We start from the raw sequence: 18,597 nt of genomic DNA on the forward strand, positions 1-18,597 counted from the left end.
CTATGAGGAACACTGAACAGATAGTCTATTCACCTTCTGGGCCCGTTCAGTCATTTAACAAAGGGGACCATTAGTCCTAACATTCTGTTATGGAACGGCCCGACTGCAAGTAATCGTCCAGTTAACTAATTACTAGTGCTGTCGGGCGATGAAAAAAATTAATTTAATTAATTACAGGATTTGTAATTAATCTAATTAATCACATTTTCATCTCATATCTGCTTAAGGTCCCAAAATAAAGAATTTCTAATTCCAGGACATTTAAATTACATTAAAAGACATTTAAAAACATTTTGAAATAAGGTGGGAATATATACAACACATTTTTAGGTACCCTGATGCATAAGGAACACATGAAAAGTGCTATGGTTCTATCTTTACAAAATCTACACAGTCCTGCACCTAAGATAAGCTGATTTGATTTTTAGGACGGTTTTTCCTTCCGTCACATTTTAACTTGATGTTGACTCAATTTTCACTGCAATATGAACTTCTATACTTCTGTGAGGTCAGGAGAACTAGGGCTAAAGGCTAAAAACTGTGAGGAACTATGTACAAAACACTTAAGTCAAGTCTTGGATCAAAGAAGAGTGAAGTATTTTTAGTTTAATATGCTCTGAACACACAAACTGTTGCTTATTGGTGCAGAGCAGCCCCAAGCTGAAACATGACGCCAGGAAGATGGAAGCAAATTTTCAAAGAATTCTTTAGATTTAAATACAGGACAAATATTGATCTTTTGGAGCTTGTTTAATGCAGTAAAGAGTGTAGAATTATCTGATTTTTACAGAATTGAGCTAGAGCAAACGGTTGATTTTCTGCAGATTTTCAAAAAGACATGTGAATAAACGAGATGTGGACGGCAGTCTCACAAAAATCACTCTCGCTTCCCCCATGGTTTAAAGGTGTAAAGCATGCTGCTGACGTGTTGGCGAGCTGTAACTATGTGACTGAGAGATGATCAAGAAAACATTTTGCAGTGGAAGAAATGGAGATTTGATCACAAGAATACTCAAACAGCTGTTATCAGAGTCAATCAGGTAAACAAAGAGAAAGAGAAAGTTTGGATAAAGATCTTGAACAGAGTAAATGTGTGTGGAGCGCACAGTAGAAAACCTCAAAAATACATAAAGCGGTATAAAAGCTGCTTTGAGGAACAAGCACTGCAGCAAAGCCCCAGTACCTCCATGAATAACTTTTGAAGCAGTTTGTGAACTCCAACATTTCATCACACACATATTGAAGGCAGAGCAGGCACTGGGTCTGGTACCCACAAAAACAGCTGATTTGCGGGTGATTTTTAAAAACTTTTTTTTCCCGGGTTCGGATCTGGGTGGAAAAAAATAACATGTGGGTCGGGTCGCGCGTTTTAGTTTGACACATCAAAATTAATATAAAATAATAATAAATACAATAAAACAAAAACATAATTTGTAAGCTGGTTGTAAGGCTGTGACCATATAGACGGTAAAAAAACATGGACCTCATCCGTAAATCCGTAACATGGTGGAAGGCTGAGCCACGCTATCCAGTTCTTTTAATACATCCATGGTTGTGACATGACCACGGCTCGTACCTGCTGAGCGTCACTTAAGTCTGGACAGAAAGTAAGTCTACTATTGCACATGTAAAGGTCCTTTTAAGAGATTAAAAGTTTAAAAGCATTAAACGTAAAAAACAAGTGATTTTACAGTTGTATGTGAGAAGATCACAGAGGGTTGATGATGGAGCTGAAGTCAGGCTTTTATTGGATGAGTTGCTTCATTCAGGTGCGTTGTTTACTCACTGGCATCTGAACTATGGCGGTATATCGTTCAATTTTCAGACAATATGACCCAAAATGATTACTTGAAATAAGGTTAAGGGTCGGGCTGCCAGTCGTGTTTCAACGGGTCGGATCGGGTTGTGGTACCAATCGGGCTGATGCGCAGGTTTGCGGTTCGGGTGCGGGTTTGTACGTCCCCGGATCAAAAAAGTATATAAATATTTATATACTTTATATATACGATATATTATAAGTATTTAAAATATTTTCTATTTTCTATTTTGCTGGACACTCATATGGGCTCAGGTCACTAAACTTCAACCTGAGTTTACTTTGAGTTTTCATGTTGTCATGCTTCAAACTATAGCGCTACGCAACTACAAATAAATACATTACCTCACCGCTTTGCATCCTGGGAAATGTTGTCTTGAAAGGTCCCATATTCTGCTTCTTTTCTGCAGTTTAATATGGATCATTGATGTCTTCATGAAATGGTAGTAACATGTTTTGGTCCAAAAAGCCAATAAATCAAGCACAGCAGCATTGTTTCCAGGCTCTCATAGCCCGTCTGTTCAGAACGCTCTGATTTAGTGGGCGTGGCCTTCACATGTAAATGAGCCACCATTGATACCGCCCCACTCTTCAGTGTCACTGAGAGCGGCGCCACAAGCTCTGAGTGCACAATGTTTAGAAAACAGCAAAGCTCGTTTACCGTAACATTACAGGCTAAAACAACAGGCTTACCACAGCTAAAGTTAGCATCCTGAAGCTAACACAGAGATAGGAGGGACACTGAGGAAAAGCTCCTTCATCTGCCTTCAGTACACAGTGGATGGGGAGGGGTTCGGGGTATCCGCTCAGTGGACCAATCAGGTCAGACTTGCTCCTGATTGGTCAAAAAAAGGGAATCGCTGACGTCGGCAAATCCCCAAAATCCAAACAGCTCGTTTTAGGTCACGATTTTACATTCACAAGCACTACTAAGTACAGGTTTTGTCATTAAATATCACATTTTGTGGTCTGGGAGGGAAGACAAAGACCCACAAATTTCACTAAAAGACTTAATAAAGTGATTTTTGCACAATATGGGACATTTGAACAAAGAAAAGCAGTGTTCAATAGAAGATCTGCTCTCCATTTATTTAACACAAAAACAAAAAACACATGCCTTGTTAAGAGTCAGGTCTTCATGATAGCGCGTGATAGTGCTCATGGGAAACAGAGTCTTTAGCATGGATTAAAGATGAACAATTCTGAATTGTCCTTGACGCAAACAGTGAGTGATGCTTCACCAATAAAGTGTCAACTACTGGAGACTGTTCACGCTGCTGTATCACACCACAGATTTAATTTTGAGCCCTATCAGAGGAAATTACTCAGTAAAACCTCAGCAAGCAGAATCAAACCGAGCAATCAGCTGGTTTTCAAGGAATAATCATTGGGGCTCTCGGATCTCTAATGTGGAGATGGGTCACCTTCTGGATCTGTGAATCTTTACAACCTCCACAACACACACACTTAACTCAGGTGATCCTGAGGTCAGTCCAGTCCAGATCAGCTCACCCTGTCTTGTGCTGGTGTGAAACAAACACCTCAGTTCCGTAGAGTCCAGTAAGTCTTGTGTTAGTGTTTCTGACGTCTTCTCCTCTGCTGTGTTAATCCAATGAGCAGTGCAGCAGGAGCAGCCAAGAGAGCTGAGCATCAAACCACTCATTAAACCAAACCACTGAGAAACACGAGACCGTGGACGTAAATCAGAATGATGAGAACAAAACCTAAAAGGCCAGAAACCGTCTTTGAGTGACCTCTCTTTGACCTGTTTTCATCTCAGAGTTTGAGTCATGTGCCATCTGTTGACAAGGAGGAGGAGGAGGAGATTTATGATCCATACTTCACTTAGCCACAGGGGGCTCTGTATGTTTTGGCATCACTTTTGTAGAGCTGGCACATTGTCCTTTTTATTTTCCAGTCCATTAACTGAAGCACTTTATGGTTATAGTTCAGGCTTCATTGGATGTCATTTCCTCCCTAAACGCTCGGTGCTGGGGAGTTTTATCTCCTTCTTCAATGATTGACACGTTTTATATGACGATACAGTTTTTACAAGTGTTGTGAGAGATAACAAAACAAATAATATTGTCTGCTTGGAGTGTGTTGTCTTTAAACATCGTCTGTTTGACTCTTGTTTGGTTTTCCTGCTCTTCAGTGTATATCTCCTGGATTGGTGGAGACTGAGTTCGCCTTCAGGCACCACAACAGTGATCCAGAGAGAGCAGCTGCAGTGTACGAGAGTATAAAAGTAAGAGTGTGAATCACGCTGAGCCTCAGATGAACTCACCTGTTTACTCAAACAGTAACACGTCTTTTCTCGTCCTCTCAGTGTCTGAAAGCTGAAGACATCGCCAGCGCAGTCACTTTCGTCCTCAGTGCCCCCCCTCATGTCCAGGTATCCCTCTCTGGATGTCATATTCAGAACGAACGAGTGTGTGACGGTGTCAGTGTGTGTACTGATCTCTCCTTGCTGTGTGCTCAGATCGGAGACGTGCAGATGAGGCCGGTGGAGCAGGTGTCGTAGCAGTGAAGCAGGACGCTGCAGACGGGAGGAGCAGACGGACGGCAGCCTCGGTAACTCCTCAGCGACCTCTGCTGGGCGAGGGGAACAAGGGAGGGGGTGGGGGGGCAAAACAAATCAACTACAGCTGTGCTGGATCTGCAGAGACCTGTTTGAGGAGGCTGTGCAGAGGAAATGAAGAGGGTGGACTTATAAAACCACTACGAGAATACTACTGAATGCTGTGTTTTTTTGTAAGAGCATGGTCCTGAACTGAGCTGAAACTCCAAACTACAGTAGGAACAAACAGGAGAGGAGGGAGCTGCTGCTGCTGCTGCTGTGCTACGTGGTCATCTGCACGACGACAACGACGACCATCACTACAGAGGGAACAGAATGCCATTGATTGCACATGTTTATGTTCTGTTTTTGTAGGTCAGACGACATATCTCTTTGAAATTACACGGGAAGGAAGTAATTGCTGTTTGTGATAAATGACCGTTTTCTTTTTGTTTAAAATTTTTATATCTATGTTTTAACTTTGATCATAGCTAGATGTGGTCTCATACTCACTAACCGTCAACAACAACAACAACAACACTGTGCCGTACTCACTCAAACTAATCAGTCCATCCTGCCATCCTTACACTCACTGAGTCACACAGTCTCAACCCCTGGAAACGAATCGCACACACACACATACACATACACACACGCAGATGCACTTCAAGTTGCTACCATCCGCTTTCTGCTCACATACCTTCATTTATTCTGCACTTTGGATTTATTTCAGAGGAGGCATAAAGAAGTGAAACACTGGCAACTTATGTAGGGGAAAACTAACTCCATGCACATGTATACCCTAGAAATGTGTACCTTTACAGTGGAAAATTCTCCTTTAAACAAATAAATAAAAAGATTGCCCTGAAAGAAGGTGTCATTCGTTTATCTTCAGGAAGAAGAAATCAGACTCAAGCTGTGGACTTTGTGACGAGTGTTTTATTACACCTTACATGACCAGATTTAGGGTATAAATCCTCAGATACTCCTTTTTTAACAACCCTGATATATAATTTTTATCAGCACTGCCCTGTCGCATTGACCTAATAAATGAGTCAGCTACCACGAGTTTGTCCTCAGTGGTTAATCATTTTTTCTTTCAGAGATTTTTTACTACATTGACATGCCCAACCTTCATGGTAACACAGTCCCTGTACAGATTAGAGACTTGTAATTGCAGAAAAGTAACCAAAAGATGGCACCATTTTCAAAATAAAAGCCACTGACAGGTGCAGGGAAATGTGTGTGAAAGCACCAAAAGTAAGTTCATCAAATAATCAGCAAGTACACAAGAACAACAGATTCTTCAAATATCTTCTCTAACATGGTTTCATTTCTCAAAAAGGAGCAAAACCGTGAGTTACAAGCTCCACAAAATCCCAGAAATCAAATTCACAGGCTCACAAAAATGGCCGATTTCATATATCTGCATGGCAGATACGCAGCAATGCATTTTCACAATCATGTGAACAATTTAAGTAAACTTCTGTTTGACTTCTGGAGCAGAAGTTTGAGATTTGAAGCTGCTGGCGAGTAATAATTCATGATTAACTGGAGCTGGATGAAAACCCTCTGGGTGAGCAGTGTGAGGTATCAGAAGTTGGTCTCAGCAGGAGGTTTCACGGGAATACTGATGCTGGAGCTGATGATGGCGATGGACGGGTTTCCATAGACTCCTCCTCTCTCATAGTACGGCATCTTTTGCTTTTCATTCAGCGCGTACGGAGTGATGGACAGCTTCAGCTTCTGCAGGACAATGACACAAACAAAGGTTGTATAAATGTTCTTATTGAGTAATATAAAGTGCTGTGTGGTTTCTGTGGTGATGGAACATCAAGGGATAGCAGAACGAATTCACTTCTTTGTGACACTTGATCCAAAGCAGTACTTTTGGGTAAGACAAGGGTCAGAAACAGATGTCACTGTGTCAAAAAACTTAATAGCTATGAAAAGATTCCACCCCATCCCACGACGCTAACGAACACAGTGATGTGTCTTTCATGTCTGTAATGGCAAAAATGTGATCAGAGCGGCGGGTTATAAAAGTGGTTACAAATGATCCGCAGCAGAGATTTCTGATCAGAGATAACATTACAGTCGATAAGGGCAAAAAACAGTTTTATCTGATAGTTAGCCATGTACTGGCCAAGGGGTTCAAGCTTTTGCCTTGACATTCCTTTTGTTAGAGTCACAAAAAGCCTTGGAACTTTTGATGCCTTATCTATGCCCGTTTGTTTGGGAGATTTTGTTGCCCTTGCAGGATCAAGAACTATAGAGGATAAAAAAAAACCTCAATACAGGTTAAATAGTAAGTAAGTATGCCAAAGTTTTAGAATCTGAAAGCTGAACCAGTTTGAAGCGAAACTACAGAAATCCTCAATTCATTACAACGGGATTAACACCTGTGATAAATGCTGAATATTTTCAAAAGTAAAAGGGTCAGAAATGTAAAACAAAATATTAACACACCTCTCTTGAACATGGTGAACATTATAAAGTTGAACTGAAAAATTGAAGGCTGTGGAAAGTGCCAAAAAATGTACTGAAATGGAGTAATATCAAAGTAGAAGAACAAGGCCCATCCTCTACCTACCGGGTCTTGGATGGTTTAAATAGAAGTGTTTTATGTCACCTGCATCAATGATCCAGGCAGCACCCACAGTGTGTGAACAGCACCCAGAGGAATCCAGATGATGGAGGCCAGAGCGATGACCCAGCCGACCCCCTGAGCCCAGGGAGGGAAGACGTAGTCCTCATAGCGAGCCGGTTTGAACTGGATGACAGAGAACACCAGGATCACCTGCAAGAGTTTTAAGACATGTTTAGACAGTCGGCAGATCTGACGTCTGAAGCACTGAGGGAGAAATGTGGTTTACTCACAGTGACGAGCAGCGGAGCAATGATCAGCCAGCAAATCATGAAGTAGATGTTTGCTCCGTGTCCGTTCATCTCTCTCAGGTTACTGGAGAGACGATTCACCCCTGGGCATGTAGAAGGAGAAGTGAGTTCAGTCCCTGTTTGGTTGAAGAACTAGTTCTGATGATAAACGGTAAATTTAGGAATAAATTAACCGTAGTTGACTATTTTGCAACAGTGTGCTGCTTCTGAGCGTGTTGAATAAAGGAAATGTCACACTCAGGGTGAGCTGCTGCTCTGAATATCAGCAATGCTGGAATCAAGTCTTAGAGCCAAGGGCATAAAAAAAAATACCCAGCAGTGCTTTCTTTACTGTGACATTTCTGGAAAGCCCATTTAATAAAAAACAAAAGGTTTGATGTCTTTGTAACCATTTTTACTAAGATATTGAAATTGCTAACCTCAACCCAGCTTCATTCAGCTTAAGACGAGGCAAAGAGACTTTAGCCTCTTCACAGACGGCTACAGGGTGCCCACCCGTAATCAACGTCCTTGTATGGGCAAAACTCTTTAGTTTATTAACTTTGCAAAAAAGTTAAATAAAAAACTTCACCCTTTGTTTTTTGAAACAGGCTGTAAACATGTTTATTTCTGCTGAAAATCAGCTTCTTTAATTGGTGTGTATGTGGTTTTCAGTGTTTTTGCAGCCAGCCTCTAGTGGACATGAGAGGAATTGCAGTTTTTTAACACTTCTGCATTGGCTTCATATTCTAAGACTCAGGGCTCTAATTTCGTGTACCGCTGTGCGCTGCCAATTTGACAATTTGGTAGACCATCTGCGCAGAGATGGGTATGACTGCGCGCCAGGGGGAGTTGACGGTGCACCAGGGGGAGGTGTCAGCAGATTCATGTTGGCGCAGTGACAATTTCGTGCCAAAAACAGCGCAGAAAGTGCGCTGAAAGCTCGCCAGCTCCAACCTGGTGTATTCTCGGCGCAAAGCGGAACGCAGGATCCGCAGCTGTAATTTGGTGACAGGCGCACATGTGCACACATGTCATCAAAGCCTCAGAGGCAGGTTTCCAGAGTGTCTGGCACATTTTAACGCAATCAACAATCACAGTAATCACTATTTAATGTAACTGTCTGAACCAGCATATACATTTGTATCTTTATTAACTGTCCCGTCACATCTGATGTCAGATTAAAGCCGTTTGTCATAATGGAAAGTTAACCTGACGGCAGCTGGAAGTTTGATGCACATCTTTCAATTAAACAATAAACAGCTTTAACATCTGATACTGAGTATATATCTGGTTTCTCTCATTTTCTTTTATATTAAAGAAAAGAGGGAGAGAAAAGACGAAGAAAAAAGAGACAAAATAAATGTATGTCACTCAGGATTTACCTGTGATTTCCCATATTTCTCTGTTTTAGTCTTTATTTTTAACTTGATCTAAAAAGATGGAGTACATTATCGTAAGGAGGATGAGGTGGAGACACTGGGAGAGTATACAGTATATCACCAAAGGTTCTGCTATTTGGCGATGACAAACCAGGAGTGCAGGTGGATCAAAAGTATTCTGAATGGATAAGCCAGCTGTGTAACTGTCTCTTCATTTTGTTCTCCTATTAATGACAAAGGAACAGATTATATCTGTCCCGAGAGCTGGCCCACACGGTGACGCGCTTCGTGTCCTCCGATGCGCCCCGCTGTCCACTCTCCTAGGGACAGCGGCTCGGACCGTCTCCACTCCCGGGTTTTTCCAGCACACTGTTTCTGCGGTGCTGGGGATCACTCAGACCAATCAGACGCTGCGCCACAGCGCATTTAAAGGCGAGGAGAGGCGCTCATTTGATTGGTGAAAACAGCGCTCGGCTGTGTTAAACCCACTCACGGCTTTTCTCCTCCCTCTCTGCCGTTTGCGCGTAGGGAGGCGTGGGCGCGCTCCTCTTGCGCTCCTCTGCGCTCCTCTGCGCCTTGACTGCGCCTTGACTGCGCCTTGACTGCGCCTTGACTGCGCCTCTCTTGGCACTGCAGGAAACTTGCAAAGTGCGCCGGTCACACCGTGTCCGCGCGGCAAAGGCTGGTGCAGGGCAGGTGCGCCTGCGCTTGCGCCTTGTCTACGAAATTAGAGCCCCATGTGCTACTGATTCATACTTAAGTCATCCTCCAGCTTTTAACCCTGACAGTGTGTCATCAAAAAGCCTTGAGTTGTTTCGCCATAATGACAGAAGTGATTTGCATAGGGAGTATGAAAAACCACGGCTACTCTCACTTCCTAAATCTTCCTGCTTCCCTAAATCATTGTTGTTTCTGCTTTTAGTGTCACAGAGTCAAGATGTAATAACATGATTTTTAAAAAACAACACAGATTTCTGAAATTTATCCCAGCACCAGAGGGCCACAGAGAACATTGGGTCCTCGCAATTTTAGAAACCTTAAGTGGGACGTTCATAACATCCCCACCCTGAGATCATTGATGAGGTTAGAAACTGAGGGTGATGAATGTTGGAGAAATCTTTTTCTCACCATAAATCCAGCAGATAGCTACAACTTCAAAGAATGCCAGAAACATGATGGAGACGATGGCAGTGTAATGGTCCATCAGCTGGAAGACATAGATCCCCACCTGAACAGACAGGCATTTTAGAGCAGAAGATCTCAGATCACACTTTAATGTAACTATGTTTGAATAAGTACCTGCATCACACAGGGGATCCCCAGAAGACACGCTGCTCCACACACAGCCAGAACAAACAGCTCCTTCCTCTTGAAGATCTGAATCACACTCTGGTAGTATTCATCCATGAGACTGGTCACCATCACCTCCACCATGGCAAACTGACAGAAGAAAAAATAACACACACAGATAATTATGACGTTTTTCTGTATTAACACAAATCCAAAACTTTTTGATTCTAATGCTTCCCCTCTGAACTACCTCACTGTCCAGACCCAGGCACAGCAGCATGAAGAAGAAGAGCACAGCCCACAGCTGAGGCACCGGCATGTTCGCAAAGGCTTGTGGGTAGACAACATAAACCAGTCCTGGACCTGGATACAGACACACATACATAGACAGGAAGACAGAGAAGAAAACACAGTAAGAACATGCCACAGCAGCATTGGAAAGGTCAAATGTGCAGGTAGAAATCTCCAACATCTCATTTAAAAAAAAGTCAGAAAATAAAGACACTTTATTAGGACTCAAATGTTGAAGACAAAATTTAAAAGAATAAATTAGAATATAATGTGAAAAAAGCAAAGAATAAAAAAAAAAAACAGGATAAAAAAAAGAGAACACGATAGAATGGGGTGGAAAGACTAAAATAAAATAGAGTACAATACAATACAATATGAAAAAATAGAATAGAGTATTGTGTAGCATAATAGAAAAAAATAGAAAAAGATATCATGTAATGAAGAATAGAATAGAAATGAATAGAATAAAATAGAATAGAATAGAAAAGAATAGAATAGGATGGGTGGATTAGATAAAATAGAATAAAAAAGAATAGAATAGAATAGAATAGAATAGAGTATTATGTAAGTATTATGTAATAAAAGATTAAAATAGAATAAGATATCATGAATAGAATAGAATAGAAAAGAAAAGAATAGAATAGAATAGAATAGAATAGAATAGAATAGAATAGAATAGAATAGAATAGAATAGATTATTATGTAACATAAAAAATTAAAATAGAATAAGATATCATGAATAGAATAGAATGGAATGGAACAGATTAGAATAGAAAATAATAGAATAAGATGGGTGGATGAGCTAGAAAACAACAGAATAAAATAGAGTTTTATATAAAATAATTGAGAAAAAGAGTAAGATATTACGTAATTAATAAAATAGAGTAGAACAGAGTAGAATAGAAAAAGATGAGCAGATGAGCTAGAATGGAATAAAATAGAATTAATCAGAATGAAATAGATTAAAAAATATAGAATAGAAGGATAAAGAATAGAATAGGATAAAACTGAATAGGAGAATACAGAATAGAATAGGATAAAACAAAACAGAATAGAATACAGAATAGAATAGGATAAAACAAAACAATACAGAAAAGAATACAATAGAATAGAAAAATACCAAATATGATAGAATAGAATAGAACAATACAGAATAGAATTATACAGAAAAGAATAGAATAGAATAGGATAGAACAGAACAACACAGAATAGAATAGAATAGAATAGAATAGAATAGAATAGAAAATTTATACTAGCTAATGGAATTTCACAGGACAGATGACTGTACCATCAGAAAGACAAAAAGTTCAAACATTGGTCAACAATATTTTTAAGTTCTACACCAAGCCTTTTCCCTAAGGGGAAAGGAGAGGATTACTCAAAAATACGCTAAATTTCCGAAAACACTTGAAGTCTGTCACTATGCCAAAGATTTCAAAGATATTCAAAGTTTCAACAAGCTGTTATTGAGTTAAACTGGCTTTCCTTTTTCAGATCTTATCAAATAAAGACACTTAATTATTCTTTCTTTTCCAGAGTTTTATTGTAGATGGCTTGTGTGACACCAGGTCTCCAAGGCGCCTGTGCCAGCAGCTGAGGACCATATAATCCATGATAAGATCCACAGCATGGATCTGAAATTTGTTTGTAAAAACAGCAAAAACAACAAGGAATCAAAATTTTCTGTCAGTTTGTAGTTGAAATTACTGAGTCCATCTTTAGTTAGTTGTTTTTTCGCACATTGATTATTTATAGCACGAAGGAGGTTGAAGTCATTAAAGTCTGGCACCTTAGGCACATCTGAATCTTTTTATCACCACCATTCCTGATATTATGACTCATTTCATTTACCCTGACCTCTCCTTTTACTCTCATAAAAACATACTCTTATCACTGACAGTAACCTGATTCTGTTTGTCTTTGTGTTTGTAGGGTGACAGGGAAAAGTCAATCTTTGCTATAATCTGTCTTACTTACCAAGGACAGCGGAGATGTAAGCATCTGAACTTTTGTTTATCTAATTAAATTCAGTGAAACTTGTTAAAAATAAAACATCCTCACCATCTACAGCCAGATCTTTGACAGGGATACCCTGCAGATGAGACATGTACCCAAACGCAGAGAAGATGACGAAACCTGCCAGGATGCTGGTGAGGGAGTTGATGATGGCGATAGTCAGGGTGTCCCTGCGGCGAAAGAAACGGTTTTATATCAGTTCACAGACGAGGGACACCAGGTGAGCTGATGAGAGTCTGGTGCATTACTTGAGAATATTATTGTTGAAGGAGTTGTAGCTGGACATGGCCAGGAGGGAGCCGAAACCAATCCCAATGGAGTTAAAGATCTGAGCTGCTGCATTCACCCACACCTGCAACACACAGGGAGGATCATTGAGAGCTGCTGGTCACATCAGAATCAACCATCAAACCAAAGCTAATTTCTACAAGGAAGTTTCCCTCTTCTTACCTCTACTGAGAGCAGCTTCTCCCATTCAGGCACGATGAAGAACTTGATTCCCTTCATCGCACCAGTGAGCTGCGTGTTATTGATCAGCAGTGCAATCAGGATAACATACGGGAACAGAGCTGTGAAGTACACCACCTGCAAACAGGATCAGAGCAGAGGTGAAACTCTCTGACGGTGCATCAGTCTCCTCTCTGAGCGTCTCCTCTTTCACCCACCTTGCCTGTTGATTTCACCCCTTTAAAGATGCAGAGGTAAATGAGGATCCAGGCAAGAATCAGGATCAGAAACAGCTCCCAGCGCATCCCTCCTGCCTCCTCCACTCCACTGGTCTGCTGCAGCATCTTCAATCTTTGGAAACAGAAGAGAAAAGCAGCAGGATACAGTTCTGCAATCAGAGGGATGATAAGTGTGGAGCAGGAACATCAGGTGTCTCACAGGGCTCTGTTTTCAGCCTCCTGATGTTTTTGATTCAGAGGACACACATGGAGGGCTTCTGCACAGCTAACTGCCTTACGAGGCTCTCAGAATGTGGACCCCAAACTGGGAGAGTGAGTCCTGGAACAACTTCTGACATCTCTGTGTAGATGGTTACAGTCTTTATGACAGCTGACAAACGTCAGGCCTCAACTACAAGGAGCCGCAAGACTGCGGTATCTAAACATAGCACAATAAGTAGGGCAATATGAATTTGGTAGATAAAATCTTTGTTGTTTCAAAGTTTCTTGGAAATAATATTACACCTCAAATACACCAGATGGGTCTGCAAGTCCGTTTCTGTTTCGTCGTGTGTTGACTGCGTTTATCAATTCACACTGGCTGCATGTTCAGTTCGGCTAGCCGCAGACAGCTAGTCGCTAGACCGAGAAGTTCCCGCGCTTCCCTCTCCATTGATCATCCTCTCTTTATTCATGGGCCATAAAACCTCAAACCTGTTGAGCCCTGGTCTGACTCCGCTCCTCATGTCCATTTGTCATTGTAGTCGAGCTAATTATGATCTGGTTTTTAGCACGGTTTGTCTTATTTTGAAAGTCACTGGGTGTTTTCGGCGACCTGTGATACCAACCTCGCTGTCGGACCGCACGGGGTAGATCAGTGCAAGATAATAGATTGACTTGAATGGGAACCTATCTGATCCATAGCCGTGACACAGCGGAGACGTAAGCTATCTGGTTAGTTTCAGCTGTTTCACTGTTGGAAAACTTGTTTATTTCTCCTGTAAATGATGACTCATCTGTAAGGATCACATTTGTGGGATGAGCAGTAGAGCCAAGTATGTGGTTTGTTGCCGAGAAAAATTTGCCAAATATCCTGTGCCAATGCCAGACAGCTCATTCATTCACTCTTGTTTTGGCTCTTGTTAGTTGGATTGGAGGATTGAGAAACGACACCTGCCAAGTTATTCAAGTTATTCAACAAGTTATTCATTGAACAAACAGAAGCCACATTAGCATGAGGAGGAACCATACACATCCACAACAGCCTGGCTCCTCCTCCTCATGCTGCTCACCAGCCTGCTCACAAGCCGATCCCCATCCTGTTCTGTCCCAGACACTGGAGATATGGCATTGAGATGTCCTCCAATAATAACAAGCCTGGTTCCCCCGATGAGGGAGATCGCCCCCCTTCGCCATCACATTGCCTCCACCTGAAGATGTTACTCTATCAGCGCAGCAATCCAAATATACAACTATAACTACTGTAGGCAGAATCTGGACTCATTGCTGAACATGGAGTTCCTCTTTGTGTTCAGGTCCAGGTTCTCGTACAGGTTTTGCAGGTGGTGGTGAAGGGAAGTCATTGCAGGCATCCTGGCTGCTGCATGAGGTCAGAGATTGCAGTCTGTTCTGAATTGTTTGAACAGACCTTGGGCTCAGCTGTATCATCCCACAAATCTTGACTGCAAACTGCAGAAAACGGCCTACTGACTTTGATGAGAAAACTGTCCTCTTCGTGCGTTGACTTCCACTTTGCATCCTGTCTCTGACGTCCCTATTATAGATGGTTCCAGGGGCTGACTCCAAATAATGCTGTAACTTGGTTTTGCAGAACACCAGCTTGAATTTGCCCTATCTTACAGGTCCTATCCAGTTCATTCGAAAGTGGCAATCCAATTCTTGGAGCAGACATCTGCTGACCAGTGTGAGAGAGCCCAGGCTCCCAGGTGCTGAAAATCAGGCATCTGTCTGTCAGCACCTGGGTGTACCAGAAGCTCCAACCAAGAGTCAAGAGTACAACAACAACAACAACAGGACGCGTCTCACACCACCGGCCAACGTTGGGGGGGTGGCTGCCGGTCTATAAACGGCCGGTTCTGCCTGATGACGGCCGGTGCTGTGCGAGGGGGGAACCCCGAACTGGCAGAACCGGTCGTTGACAGACTGGCAGCACCGGCCGTTCAGGACTTCTCCAGCACGTCCAGATGGCCAGTCCGCCCCTGAGCACCACCTACACACTCAGCTCTGCCGCTCATCCCACAAATACATGTTCCTTACAAATGTGGTACAATATTCATTGACATGAAGCATTGTTATAACAAAAATGTAATCTACCAAACACACATTTACTGACTGTTTACTGCTTTAAATCTAGTGAGTGTTTCTTTGACCAAAAGCCTAAATCCAGAGACCTGTAGTTTTCTCAATGCTGGCAGACGATCAGCTCTGCATTTGTTTTAACAATAAATAATCTCTTTTTACTGTAGCACTCACCACCAATTTATTCACAGGTACGTTGCTCTCATTTTCCCAGCTGGAAAACCTGGTTAAAGCTCACTGCAGTTAAAGAAGTTAATGAGTGAACTCATGTAAAAATGTGAAGTTCTGCTTCAATGACTTTGCACTTCATCCATGCAGGGCTGACTTCACATTTCCGGACTGACACAATCACATCAGGAAACCTTTGCTTGACTAATTTCCCTCACATGACTCAATTAAGTTTAATACTCGGTATCATTTTTTATTGTTTACTACTATCGCCTCAGATAACACACAGCAGATTGTAAACAAAGCAGGCCTCTGGAAAAGTACAGCTGCAGTCTCCTCATTGTCCTGTTTTGTTTATTGTTTCTGTATTGGTCTGGGTCTTGTTTTCAATTTTTTTTACCTGAAGAACTCCTGGCTGGCCGTGGAGGAGTAGCTGCTGTTGGTGGCGTGGTTGGTGCAGTTTGGAGTGTTCCAGGTGTTGTTGCAGCTCTGCCAGGGCAGCGGCGCCTGGAAGGAGCTGAAGAGATAGTAGAGGGCCCAGGTGATGACGATGTTGTAGTAGGTGCACATGATGAAGGAGATGGCCACTGATGCTAGGCCCACTCCTGATGGTCGACAGAAAGACATGTTATCCTGCAGTTTTAGGCCTTTTATGTAGGGATGGGTGCTGAATTCGGTACTTTTATTGGTACAGAACAGATTCTGTCAGTAGTACCAGGTAGGGATGTCCCGATCCCGATCTCTAGTAATGGATCGGGCTGAGTTTGACTTTTTTTTAGTATCGGTGATCAGGAATTCTAGCCGATCCTCTCAACCAATCATCCACGTTAGCCATCAAGCCAAAATTGCTTACGGAATGCCAACGCGTAAGTAAAACCGAGCGCCATAAGTGCGCCCAACCTCATAAAGTTGATGAGAGAATGATAAAATAAGGTATGGTACAGTAATATAGAACAGTAGCGCGGTTAGCTTTATTACAGAACACATGTTCACAACCAGACACATTAAAGCAATAACATCGGCTTTACAGCACCCTACGGTAACTCTACAGGGACAAACGGCTCAAAGGGCAAACACAAACACGGTAAAGTCTGTTGGCTTAGCAAGTCCAGATTTTAGCGTGCTGTGTTACATACATACAAGTTGTCCACCGTTCAAGGTCTGCTAAAAGCCGTAAGAAGCGTAGAATGTTTTTTTCCAACTAAATTTAGCAAGCAAACTGATCACTTTCTGCAAATGTCCTGAGAAGACATGGAATCCAAAACAATGTTGATATAATTATCCCGTCTTCTGTGTCATGTTAAGACATGTTTCCAGCTTTGTATATGATACATTCAAGTACCCTTGGAAATTTGAGGATCTGACGATTACCTCAGTGTTTTCAGTTTTTGGATTGGACAAATGGCTTGTAAATGCCAGTCATTTAAAAATCCAGTGGGTATTTTGATCCCGCCGACGTGTTTGGGAACCAGAGGGTTGTAACTCCAAGACTAGCTGGACTTAGTTAAATGGACTTAATAAGCTTAAACCATTAATTTTGACTAGTCCGTATTGTTAATAACCTTGCAGAGCAGACGGACCTGCCTGAATCAGTTTCTGAACACCTGCAGGTCCATCTTGTCAGGCTCCAATGACCAACGATTTTACTCGGCTAAATTCTGACCGGCCCAATCAGGTAAGAGAGGCGAGAGCTGTGGGAGCAGACGTGACGTCAGCAGACTTTCGTACTTGTCAGCGTTCCTTTGATTCTTAAGTTAAATTTATAAAAACGGAAGCTGTCGCCTAACGCCTTTTTCACAGCTGTTTCTCATGATTCAGTAGTTGTTCATCTATTGTTTCTTAGAAGCATTGGCTCACATAAGCTACGTCATATCGTGGCTTGATGTAGATTGGTCTGTGGTGAGTGTGTTAATCAGAACAGTTGTCCAATCACCAGCTGCGGATTTTTTTTAAAGTCCTGCCTCTAAAAACAAATCAGAAGAGCTGTTACCTAGATGGACTTGTGAAATAAATCCGTGGCGGATATAAACTGTCCGTCTGGCGTGTCAGGTTATATTGTTAACACACCATACCAAAAATCTGTGCTGCTTCACTTTCTCACTTTTTCAGCAAAGTTTATCTCCAGAACCTAAAAATTGGATCGTGACTCGGTATCGGCCGATACCCAATTTTGGATAATCGGGATCAGGGGCAAAAAATGCTGATCAGGACATCCCTAGTATTAAGTACCAATTAACGTAAAATCAATCAAATAAATATTTTTTACCAAATAAACACACACAAAAGTACAGAAAACTGGTACCATTGACTACGGATACTGCTATCAGGTACTGACTGCCAGGTACTGTATTGTTTCAAATGTGAAAGGCACCCATCCCTACTTTTATGTGATGAAAAGAAGAGAAACTGTGTAAGAAAATACCTTTCAAGAGGGGGCAGACTATAGCCAAGGCATGGACGGGGCCCCTGCGGGTGAACTGACCCACAGTCAGCTCCATGTAGAGCAGAGGGATCCCCAACACAATCAGCATCAACAGGTACGGCACCAGGAAGGCACCTGGCAGAGTCATGGCAAACTTTTACACACAGGTTTGGTAGAGTTCTGGCAAGCTCTTATCTCAACGTGAGGGTCACTATCAAGCTCAGTTTCCTTTATCATTTCAAATCTTTATTATTGTAAAAGGCAGGTGACAAATTGAAAGATTTTTGTTTTTACTGAGAAATTAACACTTATTCTTCTGCACACTGATTCAAAAATACAGAAAAATGCACAATTAAAGCAAATTGAAAAATTATGATACTCAGTGAGTTTGTTCAAGAGAAACGAGTGTTTGGTCAATAATTTATCATCTTTAGAGCCAGTCATTGTTAGAGGCAGTTTTTTGAACCCACTCATATATTTCCAGAACAATCTGTACATTTTCCCACGCAATCAGCCTCACCTCTGAACACAGTGTTTGAATAAGAGCTCACTTACTGCACTGTTTGTCAACCTTTGTACCCCCTGTGAGGCCTGTGTGTATGCAGAGAGGGGGGTCTCCTGTCATGATACAGCTCAAGTTTGAAATCTGAGTTTTCTGTCTCACCTCCTCCGCTCCTGTAGCAGAGATAAGGGAACCTCCAAACGTTGCCCAGGCCCACTGCACAGCCGATGCCAGCCAGTGTGAACTCTATCTGCCTGCTCCACGTCGGTCTGCTCTGCTGCTGCTCCAT

At 42.0% G+C, this 18,597-nt stretch overlaps 2 protein-coding genes across 2 annotated transcripts in view; one reads left to right on the top strand and one right to left on the bottom strand.

Annotated features, from left to right (window-relative positions):
* dhrs11a (dehydrogenase/reductase 11a) overlaps nt 1–5,262 on the top strand; it is a 47,652-nt gene extending 42,390 nt beyond the window's left edge. The window contains exons 5-7 of the mRNA XM_074671453.1: nt 3,972–4,064; nt 4,146–4,211; nt 4,299–5,262. Coding sequence (XP_074527554.1) covers nt 3,972–4,064; nt 4,146–4,211; nt 4,299–4,340 — 201 coding nt within the window. The 3' untranslated portion in view covers nt 4,341–5,262. The remainder of the gene's footprint in view (nt 1–3,971; nt 4,065–4,145; nt 4,212–4,298) is intronic.
* A 707-nt stretch (nt 5,263–5,969) lies between these two features.
* Nucleotides 5,970–18,597, bottom strand: LOC141791244 (sodium- and chloride-dependent GABA transporter ine). Its single transcript, XM_074671525.1, has 13 exons — nt 18,471–18,597; nt 17,807–17,941; nt 15,785–15,989; nt 12,898–13,030; nt 12,683–12,817; nt 12,481–12,584; nt 12,278–12,402; nt 10,176–10,288; nt 9,935–10,075; nt 9,764–9,863; nt 7,257–7,357; nt 7,009–7,176; nt 5,970–6,122 (listed from the first exon to the last, which is right to left on the bottom strand). Exons 1-13 carry the CDS (start codon nt 18,595–18,597, stop codon nt 5,970–5,972), a joined length of 1,740 nt encoding a protein of 579 aa, XP_074527626.1.

The sequence above is a fragment of the Halichoeres trimaculatus genome, unplaced genomic scaffold (assembly GCF_033239565.1).
Source record: "Halichoeres trimaculatus isolate MK-OKI-2021-1 unplaced genomic scaffold, fHalTri1.1 fHalTri1_scaffold_6, whole genome shotgun sequence".
NCBI lineage: Eukaryota > Metazoa > Chordata > Actinopteri > Labriformes > Labridae > Halichoeres > Halichoeres trimaculatus.